The sequence below is a fragment of the Numida meleagris genome, chromosome 17 (assembly GCF_002078875.1).
Source record: "Numida meleagris isolate 19003 breed g44 Domestic line chromosome 17, NumMel1.0, whole genome shotgun sequence".
Lineage (NCBI taxonomy): Eukaryota > Metazoa > Chordata > Aves > Galliformes > Numididae > Numida > Numida meleagris.
In genome coordinates this window covers 3,855,562-3,880,442 of record NC_034425.1, presented here as the reverse complement: position 1 = coordinate 3,880,442, position 24,881 = coordinate 3,855,562, and the positions used below count along the sequence as shown (strand labels likewise).

Here is a 24,881-nt window from a genome sequence, read left to right as displayed (position 1 = left end):
CCCCTCCCAGCCCCCCTGCGCCGGCCCTGTGGGACGGGGACACCGTGGGGTCCTGCACTCCGTCCCCGCTTTTCCCCGTTAAGTAAAGGGGCAGCGCGCACCGTGGTCCTCCCCCCACCTTCCCCCGGTTTAATCAGTAGCGAAGCTTGGACAAAAGCGGCGTCCGTGGGGCGAAAGTCCGCTGCCGACACAGGGAGCGCGGCGCCACTGGGGCACGGGGCTCCGTCCTCCCCCCCCCCACCACCTCCCCCCCGCACCCCCCGGAGCCCCAACCCGCCCCGGCGTCCTCCCGCTGCCGTGGGTCGGAGCAGGGACTGGGTTCCTCCGCACCGCTGCGTTACCGCGGCCGCCCCACGGCGCCGAGCGGAGCTGGGCGCGGAGCGGAGGCTGGGAGGGATGCTGTCACATCGCTCCCCTGCCCGCATCCTAAAACGCAGCTTTTTCGCGTGACCCGCGGCTAGAAAACAACTCGCTGCCGCTCTTAGTAAATAAGAACCGGCGACAAAAGCCGAAGCCCGCTGGGAGCGGACGGCCGCCGGGCTCCGGCGTCGCTGCGCTGTGGGGCCGCGGCGCGGTGGGGCCGTGCGGGATTTGCAACTCTTCGCTCGCCGGGGATTTACGAACCTCCTCCCCCGGTTCGGGCCGGCGCTGCGGACGCCTCTCACCACGCCCCGTGCCCTCGAGGCCGTGTGCGGGGCAGATAAGGCCGCCGGCGTGCGGGGCAATCGGGGCACCCCGCCCCGCGGCACCGCAGCGCAGCGTCAGCCCCGGGGACGAAGCCCCGCAGCCGGGGCCGCCTTTCTGCTCCCGATTTTCCCCGAGGATGAAAAATCTCCCGGCAGCGATCGCGTGTGTCGTGCAGGCACCGTCCTGCCCCACCGCGGGCTGAGCGGGGAGCGGCCCGCCCTACGGGGCCGGTGGGTCCGATGGGGTCACCCGCAGCAGGTCAGGCTGGCCCCGGCACGTCGGTTCAAAGTGCAGCAGTTTGTGGGACGTGTGCCCTTTGGGGGCCTCGTGGTCTTGGGGACGGAGCTGGGGGCAGAGCCGTGCCCCTTCCTCCCCCCCCCCGCCCCCGGGGTCTGCGCTGGTGCTGCGCCAGGGGAAGGGAGACTGCCGAGAGCCGTGGGGAGAGGGGAGAAAGGCGCCGTGACCCCCGGCTGTGGTGCTGGGGTCTGAGCGCTGAGCCCTGGGCCGCGTTCACCCACAGAGGCTTCGGTGCCACCCGTGGGGCCGGAGCGGTGCAGTGCTGAGCACCACCCTGAGCCGGGGCCATCGCTGCGGGCAGCACCCCCGGGGCGGCCAGTGCTGAACCGTCCCATCCATCCCGTCCCGTCCATCTGCTGCCGGCTGATAAGGAGCTGTGCAGGGCAGGGGACGTTGGGTGAGGGCCAGCGCCGGACCCAGCGTGCGGGACCCGGGGACGGCAGCGTGCTGCGCGCTCAGCTCCCTGTGCAGCCCCGGCGGCCTTTGCCCCGGGTTCGTCGCGTGTTTCTGCACTCACAGCTCCGGGCGAGTGGAGCAAGGGGCTTCCCGGGCTGCGCCGTGCTGGGAAACGCTGTCAGCCTTCGTGACTCAGTGCTGCTGCTGACGGAGCGTGGCCGTGCGCTGTCAGCTTGCAAAACCTCAGCCCCGCGGAGCCCCCGCGGCTGCGGCGAGACCCCCCCGAACCCGTGTTTGTTGTGCGGGCACCGTGGGGCTCCGGGGAGCTCTGGCACAAATGCGGGGCACGACCCACGGCGTCACGGTGCCGTGCCTGCTCTGCATCCCTCTTGTCTCTGCACAGAGCCCGTGGGTGCTGCCCGGTGCCACTGGGTCCCAGAAGCGCTCGGGGAGGGCACGGAGTGACCACTGCTGGGGACGTGGGGGCAGCAGGGAACGGGGCGGTGACGGCCCCCGCCAGCCCTGTAATTACAGCCCGGATGGGGCCCGTGTGCGTGAAACCTGAGCCCCGTGGGGAGCAGAGCATCCATCTGCCAGCACAGGTGTCCGTGCTGGCCCTATTCCAGCGGGGTCGGACGTGGGGAATCAATAGCTTGACCCCTCCCCAAGCCCTCATCCCCCATCCTTGCTTGGCTCACTGCGCAGGGGACGCCCAGATCTCTCTCTGCAGGCCCCCTCTGACCCCTGCCCAGCACTCCGTGTCCCTTAGGACCACAGCAGACTGCTCACCAAGCCCACTGACCCCGCCGTGCTGACCCTCTGCCCCCCCCCAGGTACCAGCTATGGGGTGCTGCCCCGGCCCTGCCGCGCGCTGGTGCTGCTGAACCCGCAGAGCGGCGCTGGCCACGCGCTTGAGGACTTCCAGGCGGTGGTGCAGCCCATGCTGGCTGATGCCGACATCACACCCATCGTCTTCGTCACCGGTGAGTCCTCGAGGGGCCTCCTCCTGCCCAGCACCCACCTGGGACGGGCTCCTGTGGGGCTGTGGTCGCCATCCCAGGGCGGCAGCGGGCAGGGCGGAGGACTCAGTGCTCTGATTTGCACTGCAGAGAGACCCCACCACGCGCAGGAGAAGGTGCGGGATGAAGACCTGTCGCAGTGGGACGTGCTGGTGGTGATGTCCGGGGATGGTCTGCTCCACGAGGTGAGCGCCCGGTGTCACCCCCCGGCCAGGGCTCAGAGCTAAACGGGGGGAGCTGGGGAGACAAAACCCAGCTGGAAACCATCGGGGCGGCCACGGCCTCTGCTGGGGGCACTGTGGGGACACTGGGGTCCTTGTGCAACCCCACGTGCCACCAGCTCCCACCCTCTCCCCGTCCCGCAGGTGCTGAATGGGCTGATGGAGCGGCCGGACTGGGAGGAGGCCCTGAAGACACCACTGTGCATCCTGCCCGGGGGCTCTGGGAACGCCCTGGCTGCCTCCATCAACTACTACGCGGGGTGAGCAGGGCGGCTGTGGGGTGGGGACACCCACCCGGCATCTGGGCACATCCCTGTAGCTCCAGCTCCCCCTGTGCCCTTTCTCCTCTCCAGGCCCTGAATGTGCCACGTTTCTGCCCAAATGAGCCCGGGGCTGAGCTGGTCCCACCGTACAGTTGCGTGCCCCAGGGCTGCGACTGGGGTTGCCCCGTGCCAGCAGCCCGGTAGCATCCTCTGGGTTGGAAAAGACTTCAAAAAGAACCGTGCCCAACCATCAGCCCGATGCGTCGGTTCCCTTCTAGGAGCTGGTTTACGCTTCTCCTGGAAGCTGTCCCCAGCAGACACCATCACCGAGCTGGGATGTGTCCCAGCCACGGCACAAAGGCGGTGTCCTTAGGGGGGGGTCACAGCCCACGCTCACCCTTCTCTGTCCCCCGCAGCAATGACCACGTGGCCAAGAAGAAGCTGCTGACCAACTGCACCTTCATCCTGTGCAAGGGGCTGCACGCGCCCATGGACTTGGTCTCGCTGAGCACGGCCTCGGGCAAACGCTTCTTCTCCTTCCTGGGTTTCGGCTGGGGCTTCATCGCCGACGTGGACATCGACAGCGAGAAGTACCGGCGGCTGGGCAACGCGCGCTTCACGCTGGGCACGCTGCAGTGCCTGGCACGGCTGCGCATCTACCAGGGCCGCCTCTCCTACCTGCCCGCGGCCACCGAGCCGGGCACCCCCAGGGACCCCAAGGCGCCCACCCGGCAGGAGACGCCGGGAGCGGGGACGGAGGCGCCGGGCGGGCACGGGGCACTGCCCGCAGACACGCTGCTGGTGCCGCTGGCGCAGCCGGTGCCGCCGCACTGGGTCGTGGTGCCCGAGGAGGAATTCGTCTGCGTCTACGCCATCTACCAGTCCCACCTGGGCACCAACCTGTTGATGGCCCCGGCGGCTCGGCTGGACGACGGCTGCATCCACCTCTTCTACGTGGGGGCGGGCATCAGCCGCGTGGCGCTGCTGAAGATCTTCCTGGCCATGGGCAGGGGCACGCACCTGGACCTCAACTGCCCCCACCTGCGCTGCGTCCCGGTGCGCGCCTTCCGCCTGGAGCCGCGGGGCAGCGCCGGCATCATGACGGTGGACGGCGAGGCGCTGGCGTGCGAGCCCGTGCAGGGGCAGATCCACGGCCGCATGTGCCGCGTGGTCAGCGGCTCCTAGGGCCGGCGGCGGGCGCGCAGCCCTCCCCTCCTCCCACCCGCTCAGGAACCTCCTCCTCCTCCAGCAATAGTTCTCCGTGCCCACGGAGCTGCCCGTGCCCGCGGGCGCTCGGCCTTTTGCTTCGCTTTACCCTGGTGGGCGCGGCCCCGTCCCGGGAACGAGCCTCGAGCCGCAGCAGGTACGCGGTGCCGGCTCCGTCCCGGTGCTGTGGGTACGAGGTCCCGGTGCGGGGCGGCTGCGCCGGCACAGCCGCGTCCCCGGGTTTGGTGGCACCGCTCGCGTCCCCGCCGGGCTGAGCCAGGACCGAGATCCACCGGGAGAAATCAATGATTTTTTTTTTTTTTTAAAACGTTTCTACCCAAAGCTTCCTGTAGAAGCAGAGTTTATTCTTGTGAGACACGCAATAAAGATTTAGCGTTTGCAAAAAAAAAAAAAACAAAAAAATACCCCAAACCGCCCCAAACCAACCCAAGGTCACACCCTGGGCGTTCAGTGCTTGGCGGGGAGGAGGGGGGGGGGAGGCTGGATGCAGCCATGGGGAACCCACATCTCCCCCCACGGCCCAGCAAGGGGCCCTGCCCAGGAGCTGGGCTCAGGGCGGATCTCCCAGTGAGATGGGGTAATTACAGCTGGTGGCTGCTCTCGGCATCGAGGAGGGCACGCAGCACACATCTGTCCATCTACCAACGATGCAATGAGGATGGCGGGGGTGCTGGGGGGCACAGCCCGCAGCCAGTGGGCAAAGAAAAGAGACCGACAGCCCCAGCTACTCACAGAGGCGAAATTTAATGGCAAAGTCATCTTCCCTCCTTCGTTACACCTCGGTTAGCCAAACCACCACCACCACCACCACCACCACAATAATTCTGCAGGTAAAAAAAGTTTTAATGGTCACACAGCACTTTTATACATATATCGTAAAGCAACCAAGCATCCACATCTGCACGGGAACGACACACCTCTAAGCAGGGCCTCGAGAGCCGGGTCCGGTTTGGTTTTGTTTTCTTCATTTAAATACTGTACAGAATCAAGGCTACAAACGGATTTTTGTAATGCTTCCTCCCCAACCCCAGCACTTAAAACAGTTACAGGCTGCTCGTATTTGTACATCACACAGTCGTGTAGCCAGTTTTAAGGCTAACAATATGCATCATGCTTTGGCTTTTTTTTTTTTTTATTTTTTTTTTTGAATTTTTTGTGTCTTTTTAATTATTACCGTTATTATTATTATTATTATTATCTTTTAAGGTTTTCGCCTTTTTAAATTTTGTTACCCTTAAATATTACATACATACACGAAAAAAAAAAAAAAAAAGAAAATTACATAGCTGCAGTGTGCTCACCACCCACCTCGTCACCAGGGAGCTTCACATTATCAAAAGCTTAGAAAATCTGTAAACCTCCGTGCACGCCGCGGGGGGGGGGGGGGGGATGGACCCCGGGCCAACGCTCTTGCTTATGGTCAGTGGAAAACCAAGTGATGGGGAAAAGCTGGCACAGCCCTCCGAGCAGCTCACCCTGCACCCCCCCCCGGCAGCGTCCTGTGTTCTGTGGGGAGCAAAGGGACGCACAGAGCTCTTCCACCAGCCGAGCTGTGGCCGTGGTGGGTTTTCTCCCTTCAACCGAGGGCGCTGGCTCCCTCCCATCCCTGAGGAAGGGGTGAAGCAGCAGCGGGTGGGCCCTGCAGGTGAGCAGCGGGGAGGCACCGAGAGCAGGCGGCTGCTCCGAGTGTCAGGAGGAGAAGGCCACGTCCTGGCCGGGCTGGAGGGAAGGGAACGCGGCCACGCTGGCAGAAAGGATCTGCCTCCATCTTTACAGCTGAATGCTCAGCCCCGCTCTCCCCGCTGGAAGGGCAGCCCCACTGCTCCCCTGGCTGCCAGCTGAGCGCTTCTCCAATGTCTTGGCAGTGCTGATGTGACCTCCCCAGCTCCAGAAGTGAACGTAAGTGCGTGCACACAAAGGCTCCAGCAAGGTGCCCCGGCCAGGAGGCTGCTGCTCCCCCAGGTCACTGCTGCAAAGTGCTGAAGGTCAGGGGCTCCGGCAGCTCCGTGCTGCTCCGCCAGCTGTTTCCCAGAGGCCCAGCAGCTCCGCAGCAGCACACAGCTAGGCCGTGCTGTGCCCGCAATGCCACCGGCCACAGCGGGTTCAGGCCGTCACAGGAAACAGGCGGCCAGGGGAGGAAGCGCCAGCAGGCTGCACCAGTGTGGGGTGTGCTCCAGTTACTGGTGGAGGAACCAGCACCGACCGCTGCTCCCACAGGAGCTGGCCATCGCCGCACGAGCTCCTGGCTTGCGGGTGACCCCGGCTCAGGCAGCGCCCAGACCCAGTGGCAGCAGGTGATGTAGGCAGCAGAGGGGCTGGGCTCCCCCCAGCACCAGGCACCAGGTCTGCAACGCGCCCCGACGCTGCTGCCCACGCGAGGCTGGGACCTGGGTACACCCAGAGCTGCCAGACAGCTGGGGGCCAAAGGGAGGATCCGGAGAGCTGAGCGAGGAACAAGGGCACAACCCCAGATCTGTGTATTTCTAGAGGGCGGGCATGCACGGTGGGGGAAGGGAAGTCCGCCTTACTCGGAGAATACAGACTGTGGATGGTGGAGCTGATTCCAGAAGAAAGAGCAGAAGTCGCAGGAGCAGATGGAAACCCCACGGCACTACCAGGGCAGCGCAGAGTTCTGGTGCTGCCCATTCAGTTCCGATCAGAAGAACCTCCTAGCTACCGGTGAACAACTACGACTAGAGCAACTCCGTAATGGTGCAGACAACTTCAATGCAAACAATCCAATGTCTAAGTACGTATCAGCTTGGGTAGACTTCAGAAAACCCACGGTAATGCAGAGAAAAATGAAAAGACCGGGAGGGCAGCGCCCTTCGCACCCAGATCCTACAGCAATCGCTGCCGGCTCGAACCCCGGCAGCAGAAACCGCCGGGAGCTGGGCTTGGGGGGGGGGGGGGGGAAGAGTCTGTGTGGAAAGGTGCCCCAGGATGAAAGTGCAGAGGGAACGTGGCTGCAAGACTGCTGCTGTGCAGGGCTCCAATCTTACCGTTGCAGGGTCAAACTCGCCAGAGGAGCGCGTAGGTGGGACGGGGGGGGGGGGGGGGAAGGAAGGAGGGCTGAGGGCAAATTCATGCTTAGACCTTTCCTCGGAGGAGCAAATCGGGCCTACCGCCTTCTTTGGAACAAACCAAGCTGAGGAAGAAAAGCTGGAAGGAGAAGCCAGTTTACTGGTAACAGCATTTGCCGATTTCCTTTCTGCCGCTTTCCCTTCTCCTCTGCACCTGCCTGTCCCTGACCCGATGGTTTATTTGTCCTCTGTCCACTCTGGGATATTGGCCCCTGCTAAGGCAGCCCGGTACTGCTGCAAGACACCACGGATGCTTTTAATGAACCCCTTGGACAAAGGGAAGAGGGGGAACCCAATATCGGGGTAACCGCTCTTCTCCGGAAGGAAACTCCTGTAGCTCTTTCTCCTTTTCTTTGGTTTCACGCTAGGCTGCGAGGCAGAGTCCTGGGCAGCCTTCCCCTCGTCCGTTCGGTCTCTGGCCAGGTCTACCCCCCTGGCTTGGCCCGCGCTCTCCGAGTCCGAGTCCTGGTGGAGGTCGCCGGCGTTGGGCGTCGAGGTGGTGAACTCCGCCTCGTCCAGCTCCTCCTTCCCGTCCGGCGCCGAGTCGGAAAATTCAGCCGCCGCCCCCTGCTCGCCGGAGCCGCCGCGCTCCCCCAGCGACCCCACGTTGTCCCCGGGGCTCTCGGCCTGGGCGCTGCCGGCAGAGAGGAGGGAGGCGGAATCTGCCGCCCCGTTGGCCTGCTCGTGGCTCCTTTCCACCAGCTCGTTGGTCTCCAGCCAGGACTCGATGCGGGACACCAGGCGCCAGCCGTTGCAGCGGAAATGCTCGCGGATCTCGTGCTCGAACACCTCCACCGGCCTGCGCAGCAGCTGCATCATGGACTGCACCACCCGGATCAGCGTCATCTCGTTGTAGCAGCGGCTGTTCTCGTAGCCCTCCTGAAGGCCCCGGTCGCTGTCGAAGCCTGCCTCGTTGTAATAGGGCTCGTTCACTAGGATAAGACCTGGCAAAGGGAACGGAGGGCAGCGGGTTAAAGGAGGAACTTCTTTCTCCATCGGCACCCGCAGCGGATGCTGCTGGGCCCTGGTTTCTGACAACGCGCGGGAGGTTGAGCGGTCACGGGAGGCAAATCCAGCAGCGGGGGGAAGGGCTGAAGGAGAATGCATGAGGGAAGCTGTGCTTGGGTTCCTGCTACCTGCTTTGGAAGGCAGGCTGGACAAACAGGATTCCGCAAAACGCGCTGCAGCAATATCGCAGAGGGGAGAGCTTGGGTGAAGGGCTCTGCGGCCTTCTGCTCACACACCGGGGATCCCAGGCACCACCAAGAGCAGCATCTGGGATCCTTGGCCGGCAGGAAGAGGTCAAGAGGGTGGAAGGAAAAACATCTCACAACTACTTTCCCCTCTCTTCCTAGCAAAAAAGAATGCAAACATACCCCAAACTCTTCTTAAATACGTTTTTTTTTTCCCTCCTCCTCTTAAGGAGCAAGGAAGCCATGCTTGGACCTGACCATCCTACCCGGTACAGTCCCACCAGGGCAGTACTGGGACAGGGAACAAAGTGATGAGTCACCCACACGGAGCTTTCTCTGCCTGCCTCTGTCAGATTGCAGTTCTGGGTAGGTAGCAGTGACACTGATATTGCCGTGCTGCTGGCAGCCTGCCACAAGCTGCATTAGAGCTGGTGGAGGTGACAACACGAGTCTCTCCAAGACCAGGCAGCAGGAGGGAGGGAGGAGATTTTCCACTAGCACCACGGTGCTCCGGTAAAACATTCAGTAGTTCGGCTTCTAAATTTGGATCCTCAGCTCTGCACATGAGAAAAGGCTTTTGTCCAGGCTGTGAGACTGCAGAGGAGCAGGAGTCCCTGTGTACTCGAGGCAGAAGCCTTTGTTCTGTGTCAAAGATTTCTCAAGTCACATTCCTGAGCTCCCTGCATAGAAAGTTGGCCTTAAGGTGGAGAACTGATTTAGTCTGTCTGCCTCCAAACTGGATATTATAGGGCAAAGCTCTACTACAGGAAGCCCTGGGGCCGGTCTAGACACACCCCTGATTATTCTGCTTTTGGAGTGTAAACACCAACATCATGAGCAAAAATGTGCCCCAAGCAGGTGACTCAGTGGGGATAAAAACAGCCCTGCGATTTAAGTCCAGTTTAGCAGCAACTCTGGTAAGTGGCTGAGAGCAAAGTGGTCCACCTTTGTCAGCTCGGAATAACAAGCAGAACAGCTCTGTGGTGAGCTGCTGCAGGAAGAAGGGAAAGCATTGTCTCAGAGACCTGGGACACAGCCAAAAAAAATATCAAGGCACGAGAAAAGCTTGTACCTGCTCGGAATGCTGAGTTGGAGAGATAAGGGCGATGCTTTGCCCAGCGAGGTGAGAGCAAAATGCAGCAGCACCCCGATTGCCTTGGCACGTATCAGCCCCCTGCCAGACACAAGCTTGCATCCCCCCCTGCTCTTTCCTGTCCCACAGGTTCTGCAGGAGCATTTACCTTGGATGGAGATGAGTACTTGGAGGAGGCTGGATTTACTGGTCCACCTTTCCGTCCCCTGAAATACACATACAGATGCATCAAAGGGCAGAAGCAGCGCTGGTTTGCTCAGCGATAACCACGGGATGAAGCAAGGCCCCAGTTGTTCTGCATCCCCCCACCACTGAGATCCTGCGGCTTGCAGCAGGAACAAGGGACTGTGACTCAACAAGCACGTGATGTGCTGGGGCCCCTGCCACACCAAGTCATCTTCCTTACTTTTTGCCAGCCCAGCACGCTGTCTGGACAGGTCTGCCCGGCATGGGGTAGAACCACACACCACATCAGTTCCAATCCCCCCACAGCTGCACTACCAATCCACCTCCAGACACAGAGAGCCTGAGCCACCACCAAGTTCAAGCACCAGAGATCAGAATTCACCCAGGACTCCCGGGCTGGATGGAAGTGCCTCGTTCCAGCAGTGGCCTGGCACTACCACTGTGACCTGCGGATGGGTAGAAGGAAACATTACCTTGCCTATCCACGTCCCCAGGAGGCTGACACACACTTTGCCATTGTCATACAGGTTGGGATTCAGTCTCCCGCTGCACTGGGAGAGGTAGCGAAAGAGAGGTGGGACAGCAGGGTAGATGTTGGGGAGCTGGATGTCAAAGAGAAAGAGGCCATCCTCATAGGGTGTGCGCGTGGGCCCTTTTATAAGTGCTGAGAAGAGGTCCTGTGGAGAAAGCTGATATAAGCCACTTGGCACAGCTGTAACTGATCCCAGCCCCTTTCTCCCTCCATCCATTTCAGCCCTTGCTGCAGATCTGCAGCTCTTAACACATCTTGGGGCACCTTATCCCTAAAAACCGTGCTTCTGCTATGGCCCCGCTGTGCCTCTGGCTCTGAGGGCGGCCAGCAATGCCCACTGCTCACACATCCTTCCCTGCCCAGTGGGCCAAGAACCCAAAACAGATTTCCTGCCATGAGAAGCTCTGTACTGTTTGCCACCCCCACTGAGGGAATGCAAAAGCAGCCGTTCATGGTAATTACTATTTCCCATGCTGCTCACATTCCTGTGGCTCTAGTGTAAGGGAATGAGGCTAAGGAGGGAGTTCCAAACCAGCCCAGTTCTAACACACAGAAACTGGGGAGCAAACACTTGCCATTCGATCCTCGAAGGTTTTAACCATGATGCCATCCGGCAGGGAGGTGGCCAGGAGAGCCATCTCTTTCCGCACAGTGCTAAAGAACTTCTTTGCTTCTGGGGGCTGGAACTCCATTTTCTTGAAGGCGTGGCTATCTGTGAGTCAAGGAAGAGAACACAATTAAAGCCTGCCTTGGAGACTGCCACAAGCACCTTCTGAAGGCAGATCTATCCACGCTTCAAATGCATCATTTGGAAGAAAAGAGATAGGGGATGTCAGAAAGAGAAGCTACACAAGTATCTTTCTGAAGAACCCCAACTCCTGCAGTAAAGACAGGAAGCCCCAGAGCTTTTCAAATACGTCCCAGCTCCTGCACCAGCCCAGGGCAATTCAGCTTACTTTGGTGCTGAGCCAGGAGGCAGCCCAGAGATTATTTGCTTTTTCCCACACGGTACAGCAGCCACAACCTGTATCTCCTGTTCTCTCGGCCTTGCAAAGGGCCCTGTCACACAGCTGGGACAGTGACGCATCAAAGCGATGACCTTCTGCCTGCAGAAATCTGAGTGTGGCTCCCCACTTTGATTTGTACACACCTGCAGGTTCACAACAGCTTGGCCTCCTCTCCTCCCAGCTCTGGCCTAGCTGGTGGGCTTGCCGAGCACCCTGCGCTCTGCTGTCACCGTTTTCCACACCACCAGATGCTCTTGCTTTATTTTTGGCAGATGAATGTTAACAAGGACGCTCACCCAACCAAGGACACCCAGCACCAGCTGCTCCTGCTCTGCTCCTCAACCAACCCATCCCTACAAGAAAAGCCTGAACAAACCCCATCGCTTGGAACTGGCTGATCTACGCAGCCCTCCAAAGTTTGCTTCCAGCTTGGAAAAAAAGGGAAGTCCACATTACAGCCTGAGGAATAGAGCAGTGCCTAGAGATGCCACCTGAAAGCCAAGTTTAGCTCCCAGAATGGACTGTGCTACCCAGGCTGTCTTCATTTCTCCTCCCTGCTTAATAAGCTACGAGAAAGCTTACAGAGGGCACCCCATCCAAGAGGCCTAGATGGCAATATTTTGGAGAAAGAGAAACAGGGCAGGACAGAGCCTTCCCAGTGGCCTGGCACACTCACCTGGAGCGTACTCCAGCACAGAGAACACCTCTCCCTTGGCACTGGTGAAGGTGACTCCGGGCTTGCCCCCGCTCTGCTGGCACAGCACTGGTGTCTCACTGGGCCACTCCGACCTCACCGGTGTCTGCGCCTCTGCTTTTTCTTCTTTCTTCTCCGTCTCCACCATGGCTTCCATCTTTTCCTCCTCTGCAATGGCCACGTTATCCAAGGTTTTCTTGAGGTTTTCCTGCAGCTTTTTAATATCGTCCAAGAATTTCTTCTCCCGAGTGGGTTTTTCCAGCTCCACAGTCGGGGAGGTGGGAGAGCCAGTCAGCAGCTGCTCCACAGTCATATTTTTCAGGCTTTCCAAGATCTTGATGGCTTCCTTTAGTTCCCGGAAGCTCTTGGGGGCTCCGTCCTTGCCAGCTTTCTCTGCAGCAAGATCTGCAACTGCCATAGCCACAGCTCCCTGGACTTGTTCCTCTACTTTTTTCACCTCCTCTGCTGCTGGCTCCTCAGGCTCCAGCTCCTCAATTCTGGGGTGGTCGTCTTCCATGAGGCCGTTGTCTGTCTCCCAGCTGTCGCTCTCATCCTCCCACTCAGAGGATGCCCCACTGGTGCTGCCGTCAACGGAATCGTAGTCCGACTCCTCGATTTCCGACTCAATGTTGTATAAGTGCTAAAGGGGAGCAGAGTTAGAAGAGCCACAAAGTACTCAGGCCGAAGTGCAGAGTTTTAATTGTTATTAAATGCAGATGAATCAGTTCTCCACATCAAAAGGAGCTGCCAGCTAGAGTTTGTGAGGCTGTCCCAACCCCTTCCATCTACTCAGGGTGGGTGGGGTACAATCCAAATATTCATGGATGGCCCCCACAGACTGAACCAGCAGAGCCCCATCCTCCACCTCTCAAAGGAGGGCACTGGGGGGAGACTAGGGCAGGTCTAGGTGGGCTGCAGCCTTCCCAGTGGCTGAGATAGAGCCACCAACAAGAGCATGTTAGTGCCAACCAGCCACCCGAATGCCCCAGGGTCTCTGAACACAGAGCTAGCTCAGAAGGCACTGGGTATTAGGAGTGGAGTTTGTATTTCTAGCCGTGCTGGCACGGAATGCTGCTTTGGCTGCCTCCACGCTCTGTCCTTCCACACAGACAATGCTGGAACCAGAGAAAAAATTCACACACCAGATTTCTTCTTCTGCGGCACACACTACTTTGCTGTCAGAGCTCTGCTATGCCGCTTTAGCTGCTGTATGTGACTACTGCTTAAAATTCAGCTGGGACAATAAAGCCTAACTCAAGCTGCTGAATAAGCTCTTACATAAAATGTTCTCTTCCCCTTCAGTACCGAAAGCAGAAGCCATCCACGCTCCATCTAGCCTCATCTCCTCTAATCATGCTTTTGCACACGCTACATTTCTCGTGAGGCTTAGAGATGCTCTCGACCCCATCATGGAAGCAGAAGACCAAGAACAACTGCTTCTGATGCTTGATTAATGGCCCAAGAGTCCTCTCAGTCTTGCAAGATATGATCCCAGAGGCTAAAGCACACGGACACTTGGTCCTCTTGTCAAAGCCTCGGGCTGAACCAGCCCTGCTCAGCCAGCTCTGTGCCACCCGGAGACAGGCAGCCGGTGGGGGTTGGTTGGGTTTAACACAAGTGACTGCGGGCAGGAAAAGCCATCAAAACACACCGCCCTTACAGCTAATCTGAATCTGAGATGGAAGGTTAGCCAGTTATGCCATCTTTATTTTTAGAGCTGAGAAAATGCACCCAGACGGCTCGTCTCCAGCCACACGGGCAGGCACTGATAAATCACAGTTTTACCAACTGATAATTCACTCCTGACACTTCCCCAACTCCCATAATTACGCAGAATAGCAGAATCGAAGGGACTGGCGTGACACAGCAGGAGCTGCTAGAGCCCCAGCACCGCAGCGTGAGAGCAGCCCTTTGTGGAGCACACAGCAGCCCTCTGATTGTGCCTGGCATCCAAGCACATGTGACAACAGGGGGAAGGGAGACAGCAGCCTGCTTTGTAACGCTCTAGTCCACTGCCATAGTGCAGGCATTGACTATTCTACTGTAATTAATGCAGAGATGCCTGGTTTAAAATGAAATCTTGATCAAGTACTCCCTCCTTGCAGAAGCAGTGTTGTTCACTGTCATGCTGCTGGAGATGGGACCCTACAGAAGCAGGCCTGCTCTTCTCTTCAGGCTGTCTGGGTTAATTTGAAGCAACACGGAGAAGAGACACGGGATGAAACTATGTGGAATAGTGAACACGATTACAAGACCGCACAACAAAAACCTTAAAATAGAACAATGCAGAGCACAAATGAATGGGGTTAAGTGGACTGGCAATACAGCTCTACATTTTTCAAGTCTGCACTCAGCTCCTCTCCCTCCCCGCCTTGGGAAGAGATTTGGGTCTGACCCTTATGTAGGTAAGGTCACAATTTGTGGCTCTCGCCCAGCTTCTGGGGGAGCTTCTTAAGCCAAAACACTACAGCTCTGTTTCACAAGCCAGACAGAAGAAGCAATAGTTTTTCAGCAGTGCTTTAGTTGGGCAACACAGTGAATCTGGGCTCAAGTTAAAGCTGATGATCGCCAAGCTCTGCAACCCACTCTAAAGCAGCAGGTGCTGGAGGCTGTGGTCAGAGATGTGAACAGGCAGCACAGCGCGTGTAAAAGGACCAGCAGTCTGCCTACAACCTCCTGGCAGCATAATGTTCTCTATATTCAAAAGCCGTGCTGACTAATGAACTGATCCGTCATCCTAAAAAAAGGCGAGGATTTTCGTGTGCTACCAGAAGCAGGAAGCCACCCTGTCATGGGAAGGCAATAACAAATAGAGCAGGATTCCCTCACAGACCGGCTCTCTCTGCAGCCTGGATTTGACACCAAGCCTTGTCACTCAGCTAAGAACTGCAGGGTTATCCCAAGCTGGGAACAGCCCCTCACCTGAGGCAGAATGATAGTCTTGGAGTTATCAGCCCACACCACCTCCACTTTACTGCTGACATCCACGCGAGCCACCTGTCCGACCGAAGGCTGTGGAAACAAGGGCAGTTTGTCAGTCTCTTCTCTTTCCCAGGCACTTCAGCGCAGAGCAGGAAGCTTTTGAGAAACAGATGCCCCCCACATTGGTGACCTGCAAACCTGGACCCTCCCGAAGCAATGTGTGCAGCTCGGCTGGAGAGCCAGCTGAGCAGAAGTAACAGGAGTCCTGGGGTCCCATGGAGAAAAGAACCCTACACGCAGGGATTCCTGGGGTCCCATGGACAGAAGAATCCCATACACGGGGTTCCCAGGAGAAAACCCACAACACTGCCAGAGAGATGCCGTAGACCCTCTCTGCCGTGGGGAAAATTCATCTGGCAACAGATCCCGAGTTCTGCTGAGGAGCAGAGCCATGGAAAGGCTGTGGCCTTTCTGAGGGCAGCACCACTGGGGTGCCTGCCAGGAAGGGGACACGACAGTCCCCTGGACCAGGCTGCCCTCTAGTGGGGTGCCAGGAGCCGGGCCCCTGCACTTGGCCACCCCAGGAAGGCTGGCAGCAGCTTTTCCTGAGCTCACAGACAAGTGCAGACACGCTACGGCTGGCCCAGAGCGCGCTCATTAAGTAGCACTGGAAGGAGGTTATCTGGGTCAGCCGAGCAAGCGTGGATGTGTTCCGTGCTGCTGAAACCAGAACTGCAGCAAGAGCCATCCTACACCACTCAGCACCTTTTTAGGGCAGCTGTCTCAATGGCTGGAGGTCTTCCAGGCAAAATAAGGAAACCTGCTTCCCAGCAAACTCCGTGTTCTCTGTACAAAAGAGAGCGCTCTCCCTTTCTCCCCAGGAGATCAACTCGATGATCCCAATTAACATATACATAGTCATCTAAAAACCAGAATCTCACTCTTCTGCGGTCGAATGAAATCGGTCACACGGCACACCCACCTTCACCCTTGCTCAGGAATCCACCGAATATTCTCATACTAGAAGTTACTCAAATCCTAAGCAACCCTTAAGCCTCGTCTCAACTTCGCTCTTGCTCTGTTACAGCCTCCATCAACCCAATCAAAGCGTTTCAGCGCTGTATCTCCACCAGCCCTGGAGATCTGACACGTTTCCCATGACAGCAGGGGATACTACAACACAAAGCCAGTAAGCTAGAGAGTTAAGGATGCCCAAGCAGAGCCTAGGCCCCGGGCTACGGGTCTCCCGCTGACTCTTCTCATGCCCCAACACTAATACCTGGTGACAACACGGTCACATAATTGCGCTGAGAACCGACCTCGTCTTCATTAGCGGTGGCTCCGTCCGAATTGCCGATGCGAATCACGATGTCAGTAGTGCGGAAGCGGAAGTCTGGGTGGTCGGCAATGTCGTACACACTCACATCCTCCTCCTCCCCGATCAGCTGCATGGGAGACAGAAGGCGGACACGTCAGCCCTGGCGTGCTGCGCTCACCTTCCCAGCGTGCCTTCAACACCTGAACTACTTCGTGCTCCCTCCTGTCACTTCTCAGTTGCCTTCACAGACTGCAGGAAGGAACTGCTCGCGTCCCTTCTTGTCACCTCATCCTGCAGCACATCCATCAAGGAACTAGAATGAAAGGAAATGGGCGGCACGTCTCTTGTCTGCTCACCCTCACCTTCCGCTCAGGTTCCATGCCACTGCAATCCCAAGGCATGCAAGGTTGTTTTATGCCCTTCCGAACATCCAGGTTTCTCAAGGCAGTTCAGCGGGGCCCAAAGAAGAGCATTTACTTCAGAAACGATCTGAGGCAACAGGAAGTGTCTGATAAAAAGCTCGTCAACTGCTGGAAAATATCTTCCCTTTTATTTCTCTTGGAGAAGTGCTAGGAGCTCAGAGGTAATGAGAAATGAGCGGCAGAGTGGAGCACTTCCTCAGACAAGCCTGATGTTTGTCCCTAGTCTGCCAAGAGTCTGTGGAATACGGTGTTTCTACAAACCCCTCACAGAGCAGGATAACAAGCCACTCTTCCCATCAACTAGTAAAGACATAGTGGGGAAAAAACTCAAGAAATCAACTGTATGTGACGACTCCTAGGCCCAAAAGCACATGACTGTTCCCAGCCTCAAGGACCAACTCCACTGCAGATCTGACTCCCAGGTTCATCTATGGGAATCTCATTATCGTGCGGCTCCTGCTCCTACCTCCACATCATCTCCACTGGATTTCAGCTTGAACCACTTCACCACGCAGGTCCGGCCGATATGGTCACCAGACTGCACGACTCCGTACACACCGGGGTCCTGGGAGCTCTGAGCTTTTGGTCACAGCGGTAAGAGAAAAAAAAAAATAGGCAAGTTCAGTGGAGGAGCACAGGTTCTGCACACACCCGAGGCTGTCAGCTCCCCAGCTCTCAGCTGAAACCTTCCATCTGGGAATGGCATTAGGAAAAACAGTTCTTCCTGAACAGTCAGAACTGTCCTCAGTTAAGGAGCTGCATTTTATCAGGGCATGAACCGATGGTGAAACAAGATGATGGTGCATTGGACAGCGTGAATGCATTCACTTTGGGACCCCTTTCCTCCAGCACAGCCGTACCCAGACACCTTTCTGGAAAACCAGAGGGTCACAACAGGCAAGTTCTTCAAAGAAAGCAGCACAGCATGAGTTGCATTTCTCCCCTGGTTTTGGGACACACCTCAGAGCCTTTCAAGGAGAAGGCAGGCAACCTCGACCGAAACACCGAGAATCCTGGCTTTGTTCCTTGGTGTTTATTCCTTTCACAGCCTGCCTGTCACAGTTCAACCTTGGTATTTAAACAAGGGCTGTGTGCTGACATGTCGAGTCACCTGAATCACCGTCTGGCCCTCGCAAGGCTCCTGTGCTCACTTCACCTGACCATTACTAACAGCTGCTGTAAAAAGGGCTGCAACACGCACCAGGAGAACCAGAAGGAAGAACACCTTGCCATTCAAAGCACGTTTGCTCCCCGAGGAGAGCACGTTGTTGACGCTCGGTACCTCTTTTGTCCACCACGAAATCCCCGGGGCAGAATTCGTTGTTGTCCAGATGATGGACCGGAATCAGCTCGTTGGAACGAATGTTGGTCTCCACGGTGCCATCCTGCCACATCACGTCAGCCGAAGTCATCGTGGTCACCACTTCCACAGCGACCCTGGGAACACAGAGTCACTGAGTTACCACAGGGAAACGCCAGCATCTATCTCAGCTCTTCCACGCAGAGAGGCAGCACACTGAACACGAGTAAGGCATAAGGACGTTTTGTTTAAAAGAGAACTCTCCTCCCCAGCTGTTCAAACACACACATCTGTCTGCAGCTCAAAAATGAATCCCAAGCACGCAGCGACAAACCACGTGCTGGTACTCCACCACAGAGCACGACCGAGTTGATATGCATTCTGTGCTGAAGGAGACATGAAAAAGGTGGAGGCTTCATTAGAAGAGTTTGCCCAGGAAGCCTGCAGCTCCGTTCTGCCTGGCTTCACACTACTTGTCTTTTCAATCTCGTGCTGACTTTCAGCACAGCCTTCGATTTGCTGGCCAGGCCTCGCACACACAAACACAACTGCTGCATTCGTGTTGGTTTCAAGTCAAACTGTGAAGAAGACACAAGAGGCTTCACCTCCCCCCCCACCCCCACACCCCTAACCCTGTTTTTATGAATGTCAACAGGGAAATATTTTTAAGTGGAAATAATACCAGCTTGCATTCTTATTAAAATATAACCAGGGTCCATGTGCTGCCCAGAGAGAGCTGCAGGAAGTCCCAAAACGATGGCAAAGCTGCGTGCTGAGCTGGCACCCTGCAGTTAGAGGCGGCCCTGAGCTGACACATCAGATCTGGTGACCGACCCATCTGCTTTGCATCTCTCAGTGGTGCTTGGCAGTGCACCCATCAATGCTTCATCTGAATATTCAGACAGCAGAGACCACTCACAGTGAGCTGTGAGCAGCTGCCACGTGTGTGTCCTTTGAAGTATAAGCACAGAGATGAAACGCCAGCTGAAAAAGCCTGCATTTCTTCTACTTTGAGACATGGCCGTCGCTGCAATGCGTCTCAATGCCAGGTCTCTGAGTTCCCCTGTGTGGAGTCAGGATTGCCACGGGGATTTCTCCCAGCTAAGCTCTCCCCAGTGAAGCCTTGAGCGAAGCAGAGGCACTGAGCAGAATGTGTAAGAATGAACTGAGAATGAGTTCATAGCATTCTCATTTTTTCTTCCATTTCAACAGTGTTCTGCTGAGGTCTGTGACCTTCAAACATAGTTCCTCCAAAACCTTCAAGGAGTAAAAGGAACGGCTCTCCCTGTATGCAGGCAAAGCTAAAATACCCAAACAAAATGTGAACAAAGTCCAAGGCATTCTCAAACTACCGGATCCCCTAAATCCTGATAATGGCACTTTCTTGGCAGGACTGTCAGATATGATTTGCATTAGTTTATTTCTGATACAGAATCTTTAAACATAAGTAGTCCAGGAAAGCCAGCAAGACAGGTTGCCCAGCTGCCAGGTGTCCTGTGCTTCCCCTGAAAAGAGTTTAAACATTCTCAAGTTCAGAAAGAGATAGAAAATGCTAAGAGATGCAGTTATTTCTAGAAGTGGGCTGATAGATGCAATCCTCCCTCCCCCAGGCTACTGAAATCAATTCCTCTCAGGCTTTCAAGCAGAGCATTTTGTCCATTAAATAAAAAAAAAGACAACAATTTGGCAAAAGCTGCTGATACCTATGCAGAGCAGGACGAGGATAAAGCAGAGCCCACTGCAGTACGAAGCCCTGCCAGCACACAGCTCTGGGAGGATGAGCTGTCCACTCACTCTGCCGTGGTTTGCCCTCAGCTTCTGCAGAAGCCGCCAAGCAGGTACCCAATTAGCGCAGGTACCCAATTAGCGTCACGGCCAAGCTGTGTGATCTTTATTCACCTCCTGCTCTGCGTACAGAGCCGAGCGTGGCACAGATATTCCGCCGATGCCCTGAGGCGCAGCTGAGCTGGACCAGCATCACTGTCACATCACGTGGCCCCAGTTTCATCAGAAGCTGGACTGAGATCAAGCTGATTTCGCACGGGCCACTGCACCGTCATCGCAAGGTAATCACTCACTAGCAAGCAGTGTCCCAACGTGAGGCACACCGTCACCCTCCACCCAAGACGAGGAGGTGGTTCAACCCTACCTAGGTTTGGAAACCCAACTCACCTGTCTCCCGGCTTAAATTCTCTTGAGATCTTGGTCTTCTTCTTCTTGTGCTTCCGCTTCAAGTTTTTGATGGAAAGAGGGATGCTCTTCTTGCGGCCGGTGCCGCTGCCGCTCTGGGAGGAGGCGGTGGAGCTGGCAGAAGAGGTGACAGAGCTGGTATCATCCGTGTCGTCAGCCGCCTCGTCGTCGGCATCCTGCTCCATGGATTGAAGCCTGTAATCAGCTGACCCCTCATCCTTCAGCAGAAAGGGAGGTTGCTGCTGTCGCCCCGCTGCTGCCCCTTTGTCCTTCCCCGTTTCTTCAGGCTGCTCCTCCTTCCTCTCCCCTCCGCTCGCTGCACCATTGGAGGAGTCCTCCAGCTCACACTTTGAGCCAGGCTTAAGGTCTTCTGATTTTTGGTCAGCAGCTGTAGCAGACTCTTTGTCCGGGGCTTCAGTGGTACCCTGAGACTCCGGGGAGCACGACATGATCTTCACTATCTGCTTCTTCAGCAGTCTCCTCACCTGCAGAAAGCAGACCTGGGTTAGACGACGTGCTTACACACAGCAAACTGGCAGACAGCCCTGGAATGGTTAACGCTGTACAGAGGAACACAGCACTCCAGGAGCCTCTGCAGAATACTGGGGTGTGGTGAAATGTGTCAAACTAGCAAGAGTCATGCTGGTGATAGCACTACAGCCATCTCACCACTGCTCTACTTAGGAGCAAATACCAGCAGCAGACCAGTCCACAGCAAGTCAGCTTTGCTCTTTCAGGCTATTTTAAGCAAGCTCTGAACTTTCTTGTTTTGGAAGGTCACAACAGGCTGCACAAGTTAATCTATGTAACAGACACAGCTGCGCAGGGAGGTCACCATTCACGCTGCTGATATCCTGTTTTTCTAGGAACACCACTGCTCTACAGCCAATACGTAAAGTCACAGCATGACTCATCTGGCCTAGGAAGCAGGCACTCCTCAGCATCACTGCAGCAAGGATTTAACTGAATGGTTTTGGCTCCAGGAGAAATCTGAGGATGGGCCCATGTTTTTGTTAGCGTAAGTTCAGGCTGTCAGAGCACAGCTTTGCCCCTTCAAGATGACACCCCTGTGTTCAGTGTCCTGTTCATGCTCTTGTGGATTAGCTGCATGCCTCTCCCAGTGCAGTGAGATTGCTGCACAAGGTGACTTCGCTGCTGGCATCAAGAAGCCATTACTCTTTACAATCACTCCAGGAGTCGCATTTTGGACCTCACGACTACCAGGAAGATTTATGCTTTAAAAACCGCAGCAATCAGAAACGGTCAGAGAAGTCACACTTCCCTCCCTCTACCCCCTAAGTTCACCTTTTTGGCAACTGATCCTTCACCCAGGACACAGTTCCTCTCTGGGCATTCACAGGTGATTTTTGCAGGCTCCACTTTGTCTGGGAACACATAGAGGCACCTTTCTCCAAGCTGCCTCTGGGCATGGTCAAAGCACCCCAGGCGCTTTACCCTGGTAGGATGAAAGGAGAGCCATGAGCAAAGCGAAAAAGCAAAACAGAACCTAGCTGGAACCAGGGCTTCACAAGGCTTGCATGTCCTCATAACAACAGCATTTCTGGGGTGGCAGAGGCTAACACCACACCAAATCTTCCCCAAGCACACAACTGTAAAGGAGGAGTGGGAAGTCTCAGTAAGGACTGGGTAGGGACACAAAGGGTTTGGGTGGAACACCAGTAACTCCTCTCCCTCTAGCTCTCCCTCCCAGAGAGGGCTGCCAAGACACATTTCAAGTTGGCATTGTTTTTTGCTGCCATCTGAGAGCTCATCTCCCCCAGCTTCCTATAAGCTCCAGGCAGGACTATGCTTTGTTGTGCTGTTACTCCTCTGACTATTCTTTCTGAATTTTGTCCAGCTCATTTTTGCAGCTGCAGCCTGCAGAGGGCACCAGATGCTCCCTCAGCACCAGCGTGGGTCCAGAGCAGGACACCTCGGCTTCCTACTGCACACACAGTTAACAGGTGAAGCCTATTTCAGGCACGAACAGAAGGACAACGGCAGGCATCACTTTCCTCTATGCACTTGTTAACTGGAAAGCATTTGGAGAGGATGGTAGGACACTATTTTGCAGTCATCCCTTTGCTTTTCTGAAGTTTTAGAATATGGGCACATAACACAGAGGGGAAAAAAAAAAAAAACAGCAGCTCTATGTCTAATCAGCTGCAGGCACGTACGTCACCCACAGTCGTGTAGTCCCTGGCAGTGCAAGAGGTTTTCAACTGCTCTCACCTGGACAGGTTCTCCTGGCTGATTATTGAGGGTGGAGGACTCACACTGTCAGTACCTCCAGGACAAAAGCTTTTAGTGATCCAAGTAACCTTCAGTTCTACCACCTGTACCTGCAATGCAAAGAGAGAGGGGTTCCATTTTCCAGATCCATGTCTAGGATCTGAAAATTCAAGTAAGGGAAAGCAGCAAATCTGCTCCTGTCATTTAAGATAGCAAAGTGTAGTTTCATGACATCCAGAACCAATTCAGCTCCTCCATAGCACGGCTGTGGGCAACACTGAGTGCCCCTATAGCTTTTAACTTCAAGAAAGATGACATCTGGCTTTGGAAGGAAGCTATAGTTCACACAGCTCAGCAGTCCAATGTCACAAAGACAAGCTAATGGACTTGGAGCTGCTCCCTCTTTCAGCAAGGAGTCAGCAACATTTCTCCCTTTTTGGATAGCACACAACATTAACTTTCAATGGAAGAGGTGCTTCTACTACCCTAATGATCAGCCCTACAAGCCTCTGAGTGTACTGGCACATGGTCACCTTACAAGGTGCCAGCAGGGACCCTTGGGAGGGAAAGCCAAACCATGCTCAAAAGTCCTGTCAGCCCACAGTGAGAAATTTGTCACTTCAGAACAGAACCACAGTGCATTCGCTCTCGGGAGGTTACCATGGCAAGCTGACTCTGCTCCAAGCAGCCAGCAGGGAGCTGCTCCGTGCAGAAAGAGGCCCTGTGCCTGCTTGGCAGTTCTTACCTCTTCCACCACCACTCGGAACTTGCTTTTTGTGCTCAGAACAGGCTTCACACCTGAGAGCCACTGCACACTGGAGAAGACTTTAGAAGGCCCGATGAGGACTTGCCCAGGATAAAAGCCATATGAATCATCAAAGAAGAGACCCTGTGAGGGAAAGGGAGGAAAAAACACAATAAAGGACATAAGTTTTAAGATTGCAGCCTTTCCCTTCCCTTGTTCGTGATCAGTAAGACTAATCATAAAGGAAAAAGTCTCCTAGCAAGTTGCCCATCTCTTAAAGCTCATTCCTGAAGCCAGCCCAGCAGTTTCTATAGCAACCTGCTCTATCACACATTCATACAGGATTATGACTCAGTAGGGGAGAAGCAAAGGTATTTGCAAGAAACAAAAGATATGGATTTCACACCTATGTTCTCGGTAACGAGGCAGCCACAGAGGCCACAGTCCTGGGCAAGGACTCCTCATCTCTTTTCCATGCTCCTGTTCAAGCTCCTGCAGCTATCAGACAGCCAGGGGACTCCTGCCCTCACTCCTCTGTCTGACAGGCTAACTCTGTAAGCGTTCTTCCTGCCTTGGGTGGATTAGTCAATACGACAGTCCTCTGAAAACAGAATAGGGCTGTAAAGAAAACAATTAATTTCCTAGAACTCTCTTCCACTGATATTTAGAGCAATTTGATGAGCCAAGATTCAGGATGTGGGGGCGGACGGGACGGTTTGGAGCAGATCGAATACAGAGCACAGAAATGTAGCAAGTCTTGTAATTTGTCAGAAAGGATAAGAGCAGTGCAACACGACAGATGAGGTGTGTACCTAACCCAGCAATTCTGAGCACAGGATCAAGAGTAACGCTGGAGACAACTCACGTTTAAGACAAAACTGCAAGGCTCTATAGGACTCCATGTATTCTGAAGGCAGCCTGACTCACAAAAGATCTCAAAAGCAGTACCCAAAATTTGGATGCTGCTTCAACACGGATTTAGCAAGCACAATAATGCTGTGCAACCCAAAATAGCAGAGACTAAAAATACCGGAGCGGGTCCAGCAACAGACCACACCTTGTCTGTGCAGAACAAGACAACCACGGCAGCACATCCTATTAAAATTGTATTCCATTTACTCCTCAAGAAATGGAGGAACAGAAATGCAGTTCTAGATGTTCACTTTGAAGGCTGGGAAGGGTAAGGGCTGACTGCATTTTAGTTTTTAAGAATTACGTGCCATTCTCTCAGCCAACTCCAAATAAAGCTGCTAGGGACGCGGCGAGGCCCTGCTGGTGCCATTTGGAAAGAGAAGCAAGCTGCCGTCTGCTTTGGAAGGTGAGCAAGTTGAGATTCCATCAGCACACAGCTGAAAAGCCAGCAGAACCTTCCCCACAATTTGGAAAACTCCAGTACGATGGCAGCTCGGCATTCAGAGAATGCAATGGACTACAACAGCAAGACACAGCATTCTACACCATCTAGAAACGTGCTTCTAGCAGAGCATCTTTTACACAATATGCCCTTTTCCAGAGGAAAGCATTACACTGGAAGTATTAAATGGGGCGAGAGCCTTTTCAAGCACATACAGATGTAACGAGCAGACAGTGAACCACCTTGACATCAGCCATCTGACTGCACATTGTGCAGCCTGTTTGCAAAAACCACAGTGGGATGCACTAACTTGTAATATCTCCTGAAAACCAGCTTGTTAGTAATACTGCCTTTATGCTACATCTTGTTACACCTTACTTAAGAGAAGATTTGGCTTTCAGATTTTCAGTTTTTCAGATGTAACGCATCGCTTCATTTTAAGCATCTATAAATAACTGTGGTTTTGCCTTCCTCCTCTCCATCCTATGCAAAAAGCTTAC

General features: G+C 55.3%; 2 protein-coding genes across 4 annotated transcripts in view; one reads left to right on the top strand and one right to left on the bottom strand.

Annotated features, from left to right (window-relative positions):
* Positions 1–4,485, top strand: part of SPHK1 (sphingosine kinase 1) — a 5,682-nt gene extending 1,197 nt beyond the window's left edge. The window contains exons 2-5 of the mRNA XM_021415183.1: positions 2,214–2,363; positions 2,490–2,584; positions 2,765–2,880; positions 3,300–4,485. Coding sequence (XP_021270858.1) covers positions 2,214–2,363; positions 2,490–2,584; positions 2,765–2,880; positions 3,300–4,068 — 1,130 coding nt within the window. The 3' untranslated portion in view covers positions 4,069–4,485. The remainder of the gene's footprint in view (positions 1–2,213; positions 2,364–2,489; positions 2,585–2,764; positions 2,881–3,299) is intronic.
* The window catches only part of UBE2O (ubiquitin conjugating enzyme E2 O), a 41,197-nt gene continuing 21,151 nt past the window's right edge, over positions 4,836–24,881 (bottom strand). For all 3 annotated transcript variants that reach the window (XM_021415175.1, XM_021415174.1, XM_021415176.1), the window contains exons 6-18: positions 23,028–23,171; positions 22,283–22,392; positions 21,356–21,506; positions 20,033–20,535; positions 17,843–17,997; positions 17,027–17,139; positions 16,140–16,265; positions 14,821–14,910; positions 11,881–12,538; positions 10,773–10,909; positions 10,139–10,342; positions 9,628–9,685; positions 4,836–8,137 (exon numbers count right to left, since the gene is read on the bottom strand). In XM_021415175.1, coding sequence (XP_021270850.1) covers positions 7,371–8,137; positions 9,628–9,685; positions 10,139–10,342; positions 10,773–10,909; positions 11,881–12,538; positions 14,821–14,910; positions 16,140–16,265; positions 17,027–17,139; positions 17,843–17,997; positions 20,033–20,535; positions 21,356–21,506; positions 22,283–22,392; positions 23,028–23,171 — 3,216 coding nt within the window. In that variant the 3' untranslated portion in view covers positions 4,836–7,370. The remainder of the gene's footprint in view (positions 8,138–9,627; positions 9,686–10,138; positions 10,343–10,772; positions 10,910–11,880; positions 12,539–14,820; positions 14,911–16,139; positions 16,266–17,026; positions 17,140–17,842; positions 17,998–20,032; positions 20,536–21,355; positions 21,507–22,282; positions 22,393–23,027; positions 23,172–24,881) is intronic.